Raw genomic sequence first — 15565 nt, 5'->3', positions numbered from 1 at the left:
CTCGCCTATCGCATCTGTCTCCCCTCCCCCACGCGGATCCTGTACGATCTCATTCCGTTCCACCTCCTCCTTTTCCTTGAAAGGATACGGATCCTGTACACCTCCCGCAAGCTCGATACTCCTCACCAGCTTGTCTCGCCCATTCTCTCCCACCCCCACCCGCTGCCGCACCTGTATTCCCACATCCCACCCGGTCTCCATCTCTCCACCCTCCTTACCCTCTCCAAAGGTGGCTTCTGCCAGCTCTCCCTGATTATGCCCTCCTCCCCTCCATCTACCCCTCCTACCAACTTTGATCCTCCCACCCTCTTCCTGTGTTTGCTCCTTTGGGCACCCTCCCTCCCTTCTCTCCCCTCCCTCCTCCATTTCTCCCCACTCCTCCCCCAGGCTTCCCCTCCCCTGTCCCTCTCCTCCTCCCCCCATCTCCTCAGCCATTGGCATCCTTGTTCTCCCCTCTCCCCCACCTCATCCTTATTCCCCTCTTGGCAGGTCCCCGGACTCGCACACGCTAAGTGGACATTCGCGCGCCAGAGATCATCGCCATCAGTGTCTCGTGTGTGCCGTCGTGTTTAGTGTTCAGTGTTCACCGTCACACTCCATCGTTCACCAGTGCCATCGACATCTTCAGTGTTTGTGCTTCGTGTCAACAGTTCGTAGTGTGGATTGTCATCGAGTGTGAACGGCTCCATGTTTTTTTATCTTCATGTGTCTACTGTTCCCCGCCGTTTTGTTCCAACTCATGTGTCTTCTCTTTTTTTATCATTGTACTATCTTTGGCTGAAGGGCGGCGTATTGTGCTGCTACCAGCCTACCTGTTCTACGGGTTTTAAAATCACAATAAAGGAAAAAAAACCTAGTCCAGTCAGTCTGGTACTCGCTCTGGATTGCGTCTCTATTTCAACTGTACTGCGTTCTGGTCGTTGCTCGTTGCTGACATTTGCCTGGCTCTGGTTCCGAGTGGATTTACTGTTGGTGTTTGGTGTTGTGGTTTCTACAAGCCTCCGTTGTTTATTTCTTCCTTGTTGTGTTGGTCATAGTCAGTTGTCGTTGGTCTGTCGTCCGACTCGTCCTTTTGTTTACCCGGTGGTGCGTGCTCCACCGCCGGCGGCTTCCCCACCTGGCGGCTCCGATCCGCAGCCCAAGGCGTTCCAGCGGTTGGTTTCGGTTACTACAGGTGGCAACGATTTGCGTAAGCCTGAAGTCCATGGTAAGGTCGTAAATCTTCCTTAGGATGATTTGACGTTGTACAGTGTCATCGGCTGAAGAGAGAACGACAAAGGCCACTCCAGTGATATTTCCGAGCTGTAAACCATCTTCTATGTGCTGTGTCAGGTTAAAGGTCTGTGTACAGCAGTTCTTTCCTGCCCTAAATCCATCTTGCTCTAGGATGAGAAGAGGTTCGACCAGTAGTGTTATGCGGTTAAATAACAGTCATTCGAAAACCTTGTAAAGATGGCACAGAAGTGATATTGGCCTGAAGTTCTTTGCGTCTATTGGCTGCTTTCGAGGTTTCAGAACAGCAACAACTTTGGTCTTCCTGCAGATTTTAGGGATTTGGCATCGTTCCAGGCAGTTGTTGAATAGCTGTAGAATCCATTGCTTGGTAAGGTTTCCAAAGTGACGAATCTGCTCCATACGCGTATCATCCAGTCCGGCTGCCTTGCCTGTTTACTCTTTTTATGGCGTCTTCCAACTCTTTGATAGTGAATGGGTTGGACAAGTTAGATGTTTCTTGTTCGACATTTCTTTCAAGCTTATGTATTAGAGTTATATGTTCCGACTACAGTACGCTCACATATCAATACCACCTTACAGGCGTTCCACAGTTGGCAACGAAATGGCAAGTTTCCGTCAGACGGCGACGGCAGTCGCACGGGATCTGGCGGTCCCAGTGGTGTACACCCACTGAGGCGTGGCTCCAGCGGCTCTGGACTACGAGCGCACTTTGCCACCGCACTGTAGGACTGCCGGCGGCAGCTGCTCACCCCACTCGCGCCTGTGGCCTTATCGCATCGTTTGTGTTCAGTATAGCGAGCCTCATCCTAGCTAGCACCGGTAGCTGGAATCTGTTTCTTGCTGCCTTAGTTGTATCGAGTCTTCGTGTTCTTGGAGAAATAAAAGTTCTACATCTACATCTACATTTATGCTCCGCAAGCCACCCAACGGTGTGTGGCTGAGGGCACTTTACCTGCCACTGTCATTACCTCCCTTTCCCGTTCCAGTCGCGTATGGTTCGGGGGGAGAACGACTGCCGGAAAGCCTCCTTGCGCGCACGAATCTCTCTAATTTGACATTCGTGATCTCCTCGGGAGGTATACGTAGGGGGAAGCAACATATTCGATACCTCATCCAGAAACGCACCCTCTCGAAACCTGGACAGCAAGCTACACGGCGATGCAGAGCGCCTCTCTTGCAGAGTCTGCCACTTGAGTTTGCTAAACATCTCCGTAACGCTATCACGCTTACCAAATAACCCTGTGACGAAACGCGCCGCTCTTCTTTGGATCTTCTCTATCTCTTCTGTCAACCCGATCTGGTACGGATCCCACACTGATGACCAATACTCAAGTATAGGTCAAACGAGTGTTTTGTAAGCCAACTCCTTTGTTGATGGACTACGTTTTCTAAGGACTCTCCTAATGAATCTCAACCTGGCACCCGCCTTACCAACAATTAATTTTATATGATCATTCCACTTCAAATCGTTCCGTACGCATACTCCCAGATATTTTACAGAAGTAACTGCTATCATTGTTTGTTCCGCTATCATATAATCATGCAATAAAGGATTCCTCTTCCTATTTATTCGCAATACATTGTATTTGTCTATGTTAAGGGTCAGTTGCCACTCCCTGCACCAAGTGCCTATCCGCTGCAGATCTTCCTGCATTTCGCTGCAATTTTCTAATGCTGCAACTTCTCTGTATACTACAGCATCATCCGCGAAAAGCCGCATGGAACTTCCGACACTGTCTACTAGGTCAGTTATGTAACTCTTCTGTTTGTTGCTTTAACTTACAGTATTTGCTAACCATTTCTGCTCCTGTCCAGCTTTCCTACAACGCGCTGCAGTCCGGAACCGCGGGACTGCTACGGTCGCAGGTTCGAATCCTGCCTCGGGCATGGGTGTGTGTGATGTCCTTAGGTTAGTTAGGTCTAAGTAGTTCTAAGTTCTAGGGGACTTATGACCTAATATGTTGAGTCCCATAGTGCTCAGCGCCATTTGAACCATTTTGTTTTTCCTACAACGACAGTTGCCCCACCTCTCTGTACGAAGTCGTACCCAACACAAACGTATTAAAGGATGTGTTCAATGTGTCGATCTTGCAGCTGAATGCACTACTTTATTCGTATTTGGTATCGAATTATTTCGAACACCTTTACGTGATTTATAAATTCTTGATGAACATTTACGGTTTGTTGGTCCAGTTCTTCTTTATTTTGTCTCAGAGTAGCAATACAATTTGCTAATGCTCTATCACGAACGTGCCACACGCCCTGACATTGCTCAAAGGATACATCCTCAAGTAATCCTGGAAGATGACGCAACTGTGCTTCTGCCAAAGTACGCACTAACTTTTCGACAACGCTACCAGTTTTGTAACTAGGAAGAGCTTACAAACAATGAAGCCAACTATCTCTCAATGTTCATTTGCAGGCCCATGATACGTTTTGACTTCTAGTACTGTATACTTCCAGTTGCTTCAATTTCTATCGTTAATATTGCCTTACCATGTAACTGTGATTGGTCAGATTAAACCTTTATGTCATTCTCAAGCGAGCATTTTACATAACTCCAATGTACTGTACGTATGAATGCCTTGTGCGAGTTTGGGGATTGACCTTTAGTTCTAAAATGGCCATTTGTACGTAAAAATGATTTTACAAGCCACAGTGGATAACATCCTCATCCAAACAGTTCATCGAAGCATCATAACTGTAAGTAAGGGAGTGTTTGAAAGTCTGTGTCTATGAATGTACTAACACGTAGTACGATTCTGAAAAATGGGTCAAATTGCAGAAGGCGATTGTTCAGAAGATAAAGAACAAGTAAGAGCTAATGAAGATTGGGACTATGTGATTTCCAAATCACAGGCAGTTCTATTCATGTTATTCAGCACTCTATTCATTATCTTCCAATGGGACGACACGCTGAGGTTCACTGTTTCCTATTATTGCAATCGCTTCGCTCCGTTGTCCCTTATTGTCTGATTGCTTCCATAGAATGTGTGGTAGACGAGGGTTCATAATTCGAATAGGAAACAAATCAAATGATTTTGCATGTTGAAGGAAACCCCAAAATGAAGCGGGTCGAAGTGTCTGGGGGTGGTCTTACAGAAGCACACTGAAAATTAGGTGGTTTAATAGTAAATCTGAAGATTCTCCCCAGAACAGACAGATAAAGGTGTATATGCAAAACACTAATTACGGGAAGTAACAGGATGATTCGGCATATGTTAAAATCTGCGAATAATATTCATAGTACAGAGAGAGTGACAGGGGAAGCAGTTGAAGGAGAAGACAAGGATTGGAATAAATCCAACAAAGCATTGGAGATGGATGCATATGCTGCTTTGAGATGAAGGTACTGACACAGGAAAGGAAATCGTTGGAGACAGTATAAAACTCGTCACAGTACTGATTATGCAACGAAAGTGGATCAGTAGAGTAATAGTTTGCATGTGATCTGATGAACACTATGACAAGCTCTTAAGTGTGAATTGCAGAGTAGTCATGTAGATGTAGACGCTAATGGCAAGTGACGGGGTGTACATTGACATGTACATTGACATGTACTCTCCCACCCTATTCTCCTGTTTCCTTTGCTCGACAAGTGGGCCATAAACAGTTTTCAATAATGTTTAGGTGTTTGAGCGAGATAGGTGCGTTTGTGGGAAATGGTGATCATAGAAATCACATTCGTAATGTACGTACGCCGTATATGGAAGCGCATGTCTGATCAACAGCTCTACCATTATCAGAAAGATAGACCAGCATTATGTGATAAGTCAAACACCTGTATCACTTGTAACACGGGCAGGGATTCATTACGGACGCACTTTTTCCTCTACGGCAACAGTTTTGTTTTTGGTTTTTTCACTTATAATTCATTCTGTTTACGGATGATACTGATTTACGATAGAAGGTATCAACCTCCACGTCACTGATGCATGTCTGCACATGTTGGCCACGAACCAGCGGTAAGCGGTGTCAGTTTTCCTTGATATGCGGAAGGAATTCAGGCGTTGAGATCAGAAACGGGACTTGTCATCACTTTTGGGGTATATGAGTTATTACTGCAGTTGTTATTTTAACACGATTCCGCATCTGTTGGCTCTAAAACAGGATTTGTTCAGTGATTTTTACCTGTCAAAATCAGTGCTGAAATTACGTTTCGTGCAAAAAGAGGACTTGTCACAGAGACAAGTTCCTATATTGCACGAAAGAACGTGAGGCGTGAAGGCAGCACTGTAGCGGTTTGCAGTAATCAGCTGTGAGATTTCCAAATGGCTTCGGTTATGGAACAGTCAGACTCGTCTGAGTCCGAAGATGATTTGTATGAATTTAGAAGGAAGAAAAGACGTTCCGAATTGTGGAAGAGGAATGTGATTAAACAAATGAGGGTCAAGAGTATGGAGCATGCCAACTGCAAAGGAAACATTGGTCCTAGGAGGGAAACCGGTGCAGATTGCGGGTAAGTAGTCATACAATGTTCATTCTTTGAATTCTCTGTACATAATGTTATATTCTGTAACAGAAGCAAGTTGTGTAGGAAAAATTGTACTAAAATGTGAATATAAATTCCTTTCATGGACGCAAAGTTTGAACATATATTTTAGTTTTAATACAGGAAAACGGCAAAAATATGTTATTCGCCGAGTTTATAGGTTAATATCTGTTTACAGATGCCGGCGTAAATGTTTTGAGAAGTTCTCATTTGCTGAGAAGGAACTATTGTTGACGGCAGTCAACAATACGCCCAACAAAGATGGACAGGATGGGTACTTCAGTGCTCACATTCTTCCCTTCTTTCCGAAAGCAAGGAGACCGCGCCTAAATTCCATTAGCAATCGTACGACAGAAAATTATTATTATAAGGCAAACAGCATGACAACTGTAATATTATTTTATTAACCATTTCCTTCCCGAATTATGTACATCTTTGACCCACGTTTTGTAAAATCCTTAAGGCAAATAGTTAAGGCAAATATTTAATATGGTTACAGTATTACGATTATGTAGATTTCTGTTTTATGATACTAATTCACTTGTATCTGCAGGTGAAAGTTGGCTTCGAGGAAACAATGGTATGTAAGAAAGCTTTTATTGCACTCCATGGCATATCAAAACGCCGAATGGAGAGACTGCGTCGCTTAAGTCAATATTTCAGGGCAACGACTGTTGTTGAAATAAAAAAGGCGATATGTCAGTCATTTTCTATTACCATTTTCTATTAGTTGCCTTCATCCTATGATTACAGATTGTTAGTATAACATTGCATTCTTCCTCACGATTCTGTGGGACTAACTATAAGGTTTGGGAGTAAGGCTATTCATAATTATACCGTTTTTTTCATTATATCTTAGAACATCAATTGAGTGGCATATCCCCTTTTTGATCTCAACGCCTCAATTATTGGTCACCTCTAGGTACAACATATTACTCTTCAACGGTGAGGTGCATCTGCACTTCCTGTCAGATATATATTCACTCCTTGGTGAAACGAAGGCCTTCTTGCGAAGAACAAAAGTATTTATTGAGGCAACCTCGCCGTGGGAGAAACAATGCTATTGTAGAATTTGTGTTCGCAACTGATAGCGGTTATAAGCGAGATAAATAGTCCGCAACAGTTACCTGGAGGAGAAGTTTTGCTTGTGAAGTTTGTCAGCGCTGCCATACAATCATTGTTTCACACAGCCGCAGTATAGAAAAGGCTGGCCAAGAAAGCAGCGTAGGTTAGTTTTTAGTGGCCTGTGTGTTCAGTGATGGAGCACTCTGTTCAGTATGGCGAAGACTTTTCTATTTAGATGGGAAAGGGAGGGGTTAGAGATACTACGGAAGATCAGAAATGGAATGACCTGAGAGACATTCTTCTCCGTGCCTTGCAGATACGAGCACTGCCTTGCAGATACGAGCACAGTGATCCGTGGCCTGCGTCAATTCGACTGTTATGGTCACTGTGATGAGATACACTTACGCTGTAGTCACTGACAATGAGCATCATTTCGACCAACACAGAAAAGGTTATGTTCGTAAATTTCTGTTTAACTTCACATATCTTTGAATAATAGTAATATTAAAGCAGGATATTTGTGGACTGTGATTCGTCAGCCACGATGGTGGTAAAGCCTTGCTCCACATTATGGTGCACAAGGCACCTCGACAACTTTTCCATGGTGGATAGATTGTTAAGACAGTCCAGTTGCATGAAGCAAACAACGTAACCCCAAGAATATGTGCAGAAACTGGGACAACGTATTCACATGATTTGTGGCGCCACTGCGCGAAGGCTGGTCCATGCGAACGAGCGTGGCAGCCCATGATGTGGCGTGTGCTGAACATGGGTGTCTCTTGGATCACTTGCTCTAGGCCACAAGGTATTGTGCATTCCAGTGGAATGCAGTACTATCCATGGTGCTGTATTGTGTGAAGAGAGTAGCTTCCAGTGCAGAATCCAAGTATTTATGGACATACAACAATGTTTTTTCTATTTAGTACCCTACCAGTGATCGACTTCCATAGTTTGTACCCATCGTCAAAAATCACTGAATATAGTAGAACAGAAATGACGACAGAAGAAAGGGTAACATCCTCACTCTTCCTAGCCAACAGGTTGCAGATCATATGACAGAAGAACGTTCCAGGTGATAGACTTACCATACGTGAGCACTTGTGCACAAGTCACACTAACACGCAAGAAAGAAAATAGAAGTAATCCGCTGAATTGCAGACCCATATCGCTAAAGTCGATTTGAACTAGGATTTTGGAATATATACTGTGTTAGAACATTATGTGTTATCTCGAACAAAACGATTTATTGACAAACAGCCAACACTGATTCAGAAAACATCGTTCTTGTGAAACAAAACTAGCTCTTTATGCATACCAAGGAATAAGTACTATTCACAGGGGATGTGAAATTGATTCCATACTTTTAGATTTACGGAAGGCTTTTGACACTGTACGTTACAAGGGACTCCTTTTCAAACTGTGAGCTTATTAACTATCGCCTCAGTCGTGCGAATCGATTCGAGAGTTCCTCCCATAAAAGTCACAGGTCGTCGTAACTGACGGAAAGTGGAAACTGGAACTTTTTGGTAAGGTCTTATCGTCCCTAAGCCTACACACTACTTAATCTAACTAACTTACGCTATGGACATCACACACACCCATGCACGAGGGAGGACTCGAACCTTCGACGGGGGGAGAGCCGCACGGACAGTGGTTCAAATGGTTCAAATGGCTCTGAGCACTATGGGACTCAACTGCTGAGGTCATTAGTCCCCTAGAACTTAGAACTAGTTAAACCTAACTAACCTAAGGACATCACAAACATCCATGCCCGAGGCAGGATTCGAACCTGCGACCGTAGCGGTCTTGCGGTTCCAGACTGCAGCGCCTTTAACCGCACGGCCACTTCGGCCGGCACGGACAGTGGCAAGGCGCCCCAGACCGCCCGGCTACCCCGCGAAAGTCATCGAGTAAAACAGAAGTAATATCTGACATTCCCCAAGGAAGTGTTACAGGCCCTCTGCTGCTTCTCATCGACACAAATGACTTAGGAGACAATCTAAGTAGCACTCTTAAATTATTTGCAGCTGACGCTTTTACCGTGTTGCAAAGTCAGCAGATGATAAAAACAGATCGCAAAACTATTTAAACAAGATATCTGTATCATGCGAAAAGTGGCAATTGACTCCAAATAGCCGGTCGGAGTGGCCGTGCGGCTCTAGGCGCTACAGTCTGGAGCCGAGCGACCGCTACGGTCGCCGGTTCGAATCCTGCCTCGGGCATGGCTGTGTGTGATGTCCTTAGGTTAGTTAGGTTTAATTAGTTCCAAGTTCTAGGCGACTGATGACCTCAGAAGTTAAGTCGCATAGTGCTCAGAACCATCTTGACTCCAAATAATGAATAGTGTGAAGTCACCCGCCTAATTTCTGTTACACGATAAATCACACAAATCTAAAGGCTGTACATTCAACTATATACTTAGGAATTACAATTACGGATAACTTAAGATGGAATGATCACATACGAGGGCAGTTCAATAAGTAATGCAACACATTTCTTCTCGGCCAATTTTGGTTGAAAACACCGGAAATTTCTTGTGGAATATTTTCAAACATTCCCGCTTCGTCTCGTATAGTTTCATTGACTTCCGACAGGTGGCAGCGCTGTACGGAGCTGTTAAAATGGCGTCTGTAACGGATGTGCGTTGCAAACAACGGGCAGTGATCGAGTTTCTTTTGGCGGAAAACCAGGGCATCTCAGATATTCATAGGCGCTTGCAGAATGTCTACAGTGATCTGGCAGTGGACAAAAGCATGGTGAGTCGTTGGGCAAAGCGTGTGTCATCATCGCCGCAAGGTCAAGCAAGACTGTCTGATCTCCCGCGTGCGGGCCGGCCGTGCACAGCTGTGACTCCTGCAATGGCAGAGCGAGCGAACACACTCGTTCGAGATGATCGACGGATCACCATCAAACAACTCAGTGCTCAACTTGACATCTCTGTTGGTAGTGCTGTCACAATTGTTCACCAGTTGGGATATTCAAAGGTTTGTTCTCGCTGGGTCCCTCGTTGTCTAACCGAACACCATAAAGAGCAAAGGAGAACCATCTGTGCGGAATTGCTTGCTCGTCATGTGGCTGAGGGTGACAATTTCTTGTCAAAGATTGTTACAGGCGATGAAACATGGGTTCATCACTTCGAACCTGAAACAAAACGGCAATCAATGGAGTGGCGCCACACCCACTCCCCTACCAAGAAAAAGTTTAAAGCCATACCCTCAGCCGGTAAAGTCATGGTTACAGTCTTCTGGGACGCTGAAGGGGTTATTCTGTTCGATGTCCTTCCCCATGGTCAAACGATCAACTCCAAAGTATATTGTGCTACTCTTCAGAAATTGAAGAAACGACTTCAGCGTGTTCGTAGGCACAAAAATCCGAACGAACTTCTCCTTCTTCATGACAACGCAAGACCTCACACAAGTCTTCGCACCCGAGAGGAGCTCACAAAACTTCAGTGGACTGTTCTTCCTCATGCACCCTACAGACCCGATCTCGCACCGTCGGATTTCCATATGTTTGGCCCAATGAAGGACGCAATCCGTGGGAGGCACTACGCGGATGATGAAGAAGTTATTGATGCAGTACGACGTTGGCTCCGACATTGACCAGTGGAATGGTACCGTGCAGGCATACAGGCCCTCATTTCAAGATGGCGTAAGGCCGTAGCATTGAATGGAGATTACGTTGAAAAATAGTGTTGTGTAGCTAAAAGATTGGGGAATAACCTGGTGTATTTCAATGCTGAATAAAACAACCCCTGTTTCAGAAAAAAAATGTGTTGCATTACTTATTGAACTGCCCTCGTAGATAGCTTTGTGTGTAAGGCACACTAAAAATACACTGAGAAAATGCAAGAGGTCTTTTAAAGAGACTGCCTACATAACGCTTGTCCGTCCTCTTCTGGAGTGTTGCTGTGCGTTGTGGGACCCGCATCGGGTAGGATCGACACAGGATACCGAAAAAGTTCAAAGAAGGGCAGCTCGTTTTGTACAGGGGAGTGGGTGTCACGGATATGACACACGAACTGGAGTGGTAATCATTAAAACAAAGGCGTTTTTCGTTGCGGTAGTACCTATCTTCTCATGCAATTTGAATCAGCAACTTTCTTCTCGGAGTGTGAAAATATTTTGATGGCGACCACCTACATAGGGAGAAATGATCATCATAATAAAATAAGAGCAATCACAGTTGTTCTCACAGAAAGTGCTTCTTTTCCTGCACTTTTTTCAGGAATGAAAAATGTAAAGAAATAACTCGAAGGTGATTCGATGAACCCTCCGCCTGGCACTTAATTGTGAACTGCAGAGTTATAATGTAGATGTAAATGTAGATTTACAGGTGCAGCATAAAAAGCTTCTGAGGAATGCTGTAGAGTGTAAAGACCAAGGTTTACACTCACAGGTTTTGTCGGCCAGCACCTGCCCCGCGCCGTCCAGGTATCCCTTTGTCTTGAGCTCCACCAGCATCTGCAGGTAGTCGTTGCGGTAGACTCCCTCGTGCTGGCGGCGGGCCACCGTCTGAGACACGACACCGCGCAAGAACTTGTCCACTTTTTCCGGCACACACCTGTCACAAACGCCCTCATATAACTCTTGGTATGTAAAATGGCTATGGATTGTTCATTAAACAAGTTTGTTGATACTGTCAACAAGGAGATACGCAATCTGGTTTATATTGTTTATTTATGTTAGGGGCTAAATAAAACCCATGAAGTCAACATCGCACGTGAAACCTTCTTTATTCGGACTGATTAGTAGGGTCGGTTAACAATACAGCCATCTCGGAAACTAATAAATAAAACAGACTTTTTTCTCATTTTAGGAAATACAGCAGCTTACACAACTGCACATAATATTGTAGCAAGGTTCAAGAATATACAGGGTGTTTGGGGAGGAAAGGCCAACATTTTAAACAGTGATAGTATAAGTAATTCTGAACAAAAGATATTATATGAACATACGTCAGCAAATGCTTCATTAGGGAGGTATGGGTATTGAAAGGAACTATAATGCTGCAAAACTGATGTGCAGACATGTGGTCCTGAAGGCAATCCAAGGCGAACTGGGTATTAGTTCACTATTTACACATCCAGGGGGAGACGCGAGCGAAATCATCATAAGTCGAAAGCTTTCTCGGACTCTCCGAAGTGGTGTACACAGGATGGATTGCTTGAAACTTCCTGACAGATTAAAACTGTGTGCCGGACCGAGACTTGCCTTTCGCGGGCAAGTACTTTACCAACTGGGCTATCCAAGCACGACTCACGACCAATCCTCACAGGTCACAGGTCCCGAGTTCGAGTCTCGGTCCGGCACACAGTTTTAATCTGTCAGGAAGTTTCATATCAGCGCACACTCTGCTGCAGAGCGAAAATCTCATTCTGATGGAGTGCTTGCTTTCGGTTACGGCCATCTCCAGACTCACAAGAATGTTGGGACCTAGACACATATTTATCAGTGTAACTACAATTAAATATTATGATTGCTACCACAGTCTGACACCGTACAATGTACTGTAATTATCTCCTCTTTACGACCATGTTTCTGGAACGATCTAAGCATCTATAGTGCACATAAGTTTCCACGTAAAAAAAATATTTTTATTCCCGTTACGCCTATTGATGTGCTGAATCTATACCTCCATCATGATAGGACCCACAGTAACGGCTACCAGATACTCGAACATATACTGTGAAGACTGTTGTACAAAGGCTGGGTCGGTTCCCCTTGTCACAAAGACATCAGCATTTCGGGTCCCAGCCTGCTTGGTTGCTTGCTTTCTACACCAATCTGCAGACTCTGGGTGATGCATCAGCAACGGTAAACACGTGCATTGCTAGACACAAGTCGCATGTCCCGTTAAGATCGCTAGGAACAATGCACCCTGTGCTATTCTGGGAAGCATTGGAATAGATTTCTATAACGCGACCTGTGACGTCAATGTCCACAGGTAGAGGTGTTTCGCGCCAGCAATGGTAAACGCGTACGCACGAGCCAGAGGGTGACTTGCTTCTTATGTACATAGACATGTGACGTCAGTATAATACTCGAAGAACTCTTACTGCAGACTTGACTTTCACCTGCCGTCGGCAGCAGCCTGAGAGCAATAGCTCACACCCGTATATTCATCTATCCGGCAGTGGCTCGCGGAAGCGTCGATGCGTGCACACATTGTAACAGTTCACTGTACATTGCACTTGACGACAGTTCGAAAACATTTTCTTATAGGCAATGAGTGTTTGTACACTGTATTATTTTCGGCTGTTTAAGCGTTGTGAGCGTGTTTGAATAGCGTTACACCTGCATAATTTCAGTGATCTACAAGTAGTTTGCATGTCGGTAGGCTGTGCACTGCATTATTTCCGTAATTTACGAGTTGTTTGCATAACTGCATATCAGTGTACTACAATATTTACGAGTAGTTTGCACGTCTGTAGACTGTTTACTGCGACCTCAAGCAGGTCAGTGTTGAGTGTTTTGTTTCAGTGTAACAAATATACTGTGTTAAAACAATCCCTAAATAAATTGTTTCGAAATAAATAAAGTTCACCCCCTCCTCTCTCCAGCAGCCCAGAACAGGCTGAGTCCTTTTCATGCCATTTTTCTCCTCCAGCCTGCCATCTTGGATTACATCATGGGAGGGACGATGGTGCCCACTGGTGACAGTGCTGTGTTTTACATCAGCTAGACTCCGAACCCTTGTTGTGAACTCACTGTATGGAGGTACTGCCTCTAATTGTTTAAATAAAGACTGTTTAAATACTTACGTTCATCTTATCCTGCACAGGCTGAGTCCTTTTCCCACCAATTCCTAGGAATGGGTGGCAGTTGGATGACTTAGGTTAGCGGAGGTAGCCCAAGAGCCCTTTTTTCCCACCATTTTCTTAGGTTAGTGGAGGCAGCCGTGGTGTGTTGCATTGTCCTGGTGGAATTTGAACCTCCTGCCATTTTCTGGGGGGGGGGGGGGGGGGGAGTGGGAGGTTAAGTTAGTGGTGGTAGCCCAATTGACCTATTTTCCAGCCAAAATATGAACTTCTCACCACAATGTCATTGCGATGTTGTCATACCTATCACCGCCATCTTTAATAAATTTGGCTACAATGGAGAGTGAGGCCGCATCGCCCTTGTTCCACTACTACTGATGACCCGAGCAGTTTGCTCCCTCAGGAATTCACACACATTTGAACATTTTTTTTACCGATTAGGGTTTAGAATCATGAAAATACTGAAATAAGAAAGGAACATTAAAACTCTTCAATCCATTGTTAGTAAAGCGAAAGTGGACGTAAGAAATCACTAGAGAACACAGATTATTGATGAAAAAGAAAGTACAAACTGGTAAGGTACTGGACATTGACTATTTCCTTTGTAATAATGGTTCTGTTACAGTTCCTGTCTCACGTTCGTTGAATTATACGCTATTTTGCAATTACTAAGCTACTAAGCTATATGACTATTACACTAGACATTTTTAAAAGCCTTAGCTGGTGTAGTCTGAACTGAGTACTACACAGTGGAATCGAGTGTATCATTTACGATCGTGATCAAACCTCATTCTGTAAAAGTGTAAAGCTTTCTTTACGCTGGAGCAAACACTAGAAGACAACCAAGACCGAGCAGTTCGTCAAGTGTTAACGGTCGGCAAGCGCATGGGACCGGCATTCGGTGGTGCTGGTCTCGTACTCCCAGGTTCTGGCCTGTGTTTCGGTGGTTGTCGTTCTGTGAGCGGACCACAGACAGAATTGGCGCACTCTTCGTTTCGGACTCGCCTCATAGCCATATTCATATCTCAACGTAGTCACCCAGGCGTCGAAAACGTTTCTCTGAACGACGGATCAGTTTGTTGATACCGCCACTGTAGAACGTTTGACTTTGTTGACGGAGCCACAACCTCACCTCCGCTTGCCCCATTTTATCACTGTCAAAGCTAAATCCTCGAAGGTTTCTTTAAGCTATGGAAACAGATGACAATCAGACGGGGCCAAGCTGTGGCGGTACGGAGAATGATCGATGACAGTGAACCCAGGGCGTCGGATTGTTGCACATGTCACAGCGCTCGTGTGAGGTCTGTAATGTGTCCCTCAGACCAATACAGGGAAAACAATGATCAAAGTTTACAAAAGTGTATTGGCCAAGGAAAGAAATGTCTCCTTCGACGATAGTAACAAAATCATAATTGCAGTGCGCCACAGGAATGAAGACTTGACGATATGGTGATTCAGAGTCTGATAAAGTAACACAATTAGCATCTTCATATACACACTCGTATGGAAAATATTCTAAGTTCGATGAAGCTACACTGAATAACACAAGCATAGAACAGAAAAGTCTATCCTGGATATAGTCTGATTGCACCAAGAGAAACAATGGTGAATGCCGAATAGAGCTGTGTCGGTGCCTACGATGGACTTCGAAAGTGACCTAAGGCGATGGGGTGAGTAGCTCCCGGCCAGAGGCTACGAGAGGCTCTTGAAACCAGAAGAACTGGCTTGTGCAGCTCTGGCGCCGACCGTTATAGCGGCCGGCGAAAATGTGTAGGAGCTTTAAAAGTGGTGGCCTCTGCTAGCGCTGGTACCGTATGCTACTGCGACAGGCGAGTTCACGACAACGAGGCGTGCAGGGGCCCTGTATACTGCACGAACGATTGAGGTACCACAAGGATTGCCGATCGCTTTTGCTAAGATCCCCGGTATAGCATAATTAGCACTGTCATACTGAAGGAGACTGTGCTCCATGCGTGGACGAACTCTTCGAATCCGAAAGTTGATTAGAGCAC

The 15565-nt window shown here is 44.8% G+C and overlaps 1 protein-coding gene across 1 annotated transcript in view; it reads right to left on the bottom strand.

Annotated features, from left to right (window-relative positions):
- Positions 1-15565, bottom strand: part of LOC124622495 (probable cytochrome P450 6a20) — a 100698-nt gene that overhangs the window by 20793 nt on the left and 64340 nt on the right. Inside the window, exon 5 of the mRNA XM_047148208.1 lies at positions 11190-11356. Within this exon, the coding sequence (XP_047004164.1) occupies positions 11190-11356 (167 nt within the window). The remainder of the gene's footprint in view (positions 1-11189; positions 11357-15565) is intronic.

This window comes from Schistocerca americana, chromosome 7 (assembly GCF_021461395.2).
Source record: "Schistocerca americana isolate TAMUIC-IGC-003095 chromosome 7, iqSchAmer2.1, whole genome shotgun sequence".
Lineage (NCBI taxonomy): Eukaryota > Metazoa > Arthropoda > Insecta > Orthoptera > Acrididae > Schistocerca > Schistocerca americana.
Note: the sequence above shows the minus strand (reverse complement) of the source record. Positions and strands in the feature narration are given on the sequence as shown.